This window comes from Bactrocera latifrons, unplaced genomic scaffold (genome assembly GCF_001853355.1).
Source record: "Bactrocera latifrons isolate USDA-ARS-PBARC rearing strain unplaced genomic scaffold, ASM185335v1 scaffold_1046, whole genome shotgun sequence".
Taxonomy (NCBI): Eukaryota; Metazoa; Arthropoda; class Insecta; order Diptera; family Tephritidae; genus Bactrocera; species Bactrocera latifrons.
The window spans coordinates 1-1,746 of record NW_017534460.1 but is presented as its reverse complement, the minus strand read 5'-3'; the positions used below and the strand labels follow the sequence as shown (position 1 = coordinate 1,746).

At 33.7% G+C, this 1,746-nt stretch overlaps 1 protein-coding gene across 1 annotated transcript; it reads right to left on the bottom strand.

Moving 5' to 3' along the window:
- On the bottom strand, positions 1-1,224 carry LOC108969373 (probable deoxyhypusine synthase). The gene is made up of 2 exons (XM_018934043.1): positions 768-1,224; positions 1-715 (listed from the first exon to the last, which is right to left on the bottom strand). The coding sequence occupies exons 1-2, from the start codon at positions 819-821 to the stop codon at positions 416-418; spliced, it is 354 nt and encodes a 117-aa protein (XP_018789588.1). The 5' UTR covers positions 822-1,224; the 3' UTR covers positions 1-415.
- Between the last annotated feature and the right edge of the window lie 522 nt (positions 1,225-1,746).

The following is a 1,746-nucleotide window of genomic DNA, read 5'->3' as shown; positions in this document are numbered from 1 at the left end:
TGGTTCGTTTTTTTTTTTTGTATTTAAATGTTTTTTAACAAATGTCTCATTAGCAATCAACGGCACTACTAAACTAGCTTCTGCATACGTATATACCATAAACCATACCCATACCTTAAATGGTGAAGCTTCTTTCTTTATTTTACCCTAAGAAATAGCCTCATCTGGTCGAGCACCACTGTCACTGCCATCGAATTCCGAAGCTGTGCTAATAAAAACGGAATAATCGGCTCCATTGCTCATCAAATTCGCATTGCATACGTGATATAACCACCGATTTATACCACCACCACCAATTATCATAATTCTCGATTTGGTGGCTTTCACAGCCATATTGTTTAGACATCGGAAATCGGACAAAATATCTACCACTAATCCGGGGTGACGGAAACCTAGCCACCTAGGCTACCACCTGTTAGGGCAGGGCAAAACACAGGTATTTTATGTAGTATATTGAGCTGGTGTCGTTTATCTTTTCCCCAAGTAGTTGTATAATATGAGAAGGAGACCAAATCATGCCTTTCGTTTTTTGCWCTTCAACGATTTCAATAAGTAGCTGCATGAGCCAATCCTCGAACTGGCAATAGTCATCGTTCGGTACAAGCAAATTACCTATACGATTTATACCACGATCCCGTAAATCTCGGCCAGATAATTCGAATGATCCCATGTACGTGGGTGGGCATTTAATAGTCTTCTTCAACCCACAATAAAGCTAAGAATATTTTAAAATACATAAACCTTTCCATAAAAATTTGGTTACTTACCATTAGATTGATTTCTCTTATTGCCAACCCTAGATTAGTAGTTTGAAACCCCATATCAACATACGACTCAAATAATTTTGAGTAATCAATTCCTTGATTCCAATCATAGCCCCGCACGATGATTGTATTTCCGCTTCTTTGGCGATATCTGGTTCAACGGACATTTTCTATTGTATAAAACCTATGTTCACTACAATTATTAGACTTTAACTAAAATATTTAGTAACTTTATACAWAGTAAACTTTGTTTTTATTTAATTTGAATGTTCGAATATGGAAATCTGCACTTTATTATCTGTTGGTCAAATGTAAACTAATACATTCAGAAGAAAACTCACCACCGAGAAATATAAAAACAGGGCTGCATTTTATTAATAAGAACTCACTACATAAAGAATATCTGACTATCAGTTAAAATTATTTTTATGGGCGAAACATGACACACTATGGCGTTTAAATCAAATATAAGTAAATATATGTCATTAATAAATAATTTCGTTTTATATTAAGCAACAATATTTATAGTTTTTGTTATTTTATAGAATATATTTGCTAAGTATTTACTACCTCAATATATACAGCACTGCGTTGCTACCTCTGAAAATCCAAGATGGCCGCTATTCACCCCTCAGACAGCTACCACGAAAAGGTTATCTACTGTATATACTGTGCAAAATATCGCCGAAAAACGTCAACAATACCATTTTAACGTACTCTTTGGTTAATAAAATAATATAACAATAATATATCTATCGCTTTTTGTTTTAACAAAAATCCTCATAACAAAAAGACTATAGGGATGGAAGAAATCTGTAGCTATTTTCTGCAATTTTTCTCTTGGCAACCCTGGAGCGAGTGAAGAGTGTGATAGAATAATATTCAATAAATTAAAAATTTTAAATATTTAAAACAATTAAACTAAAAAACTTGTTTCTATACGGAAATTGCCTGGAAGTTGAAGTGTGGTGAGATGATTCAC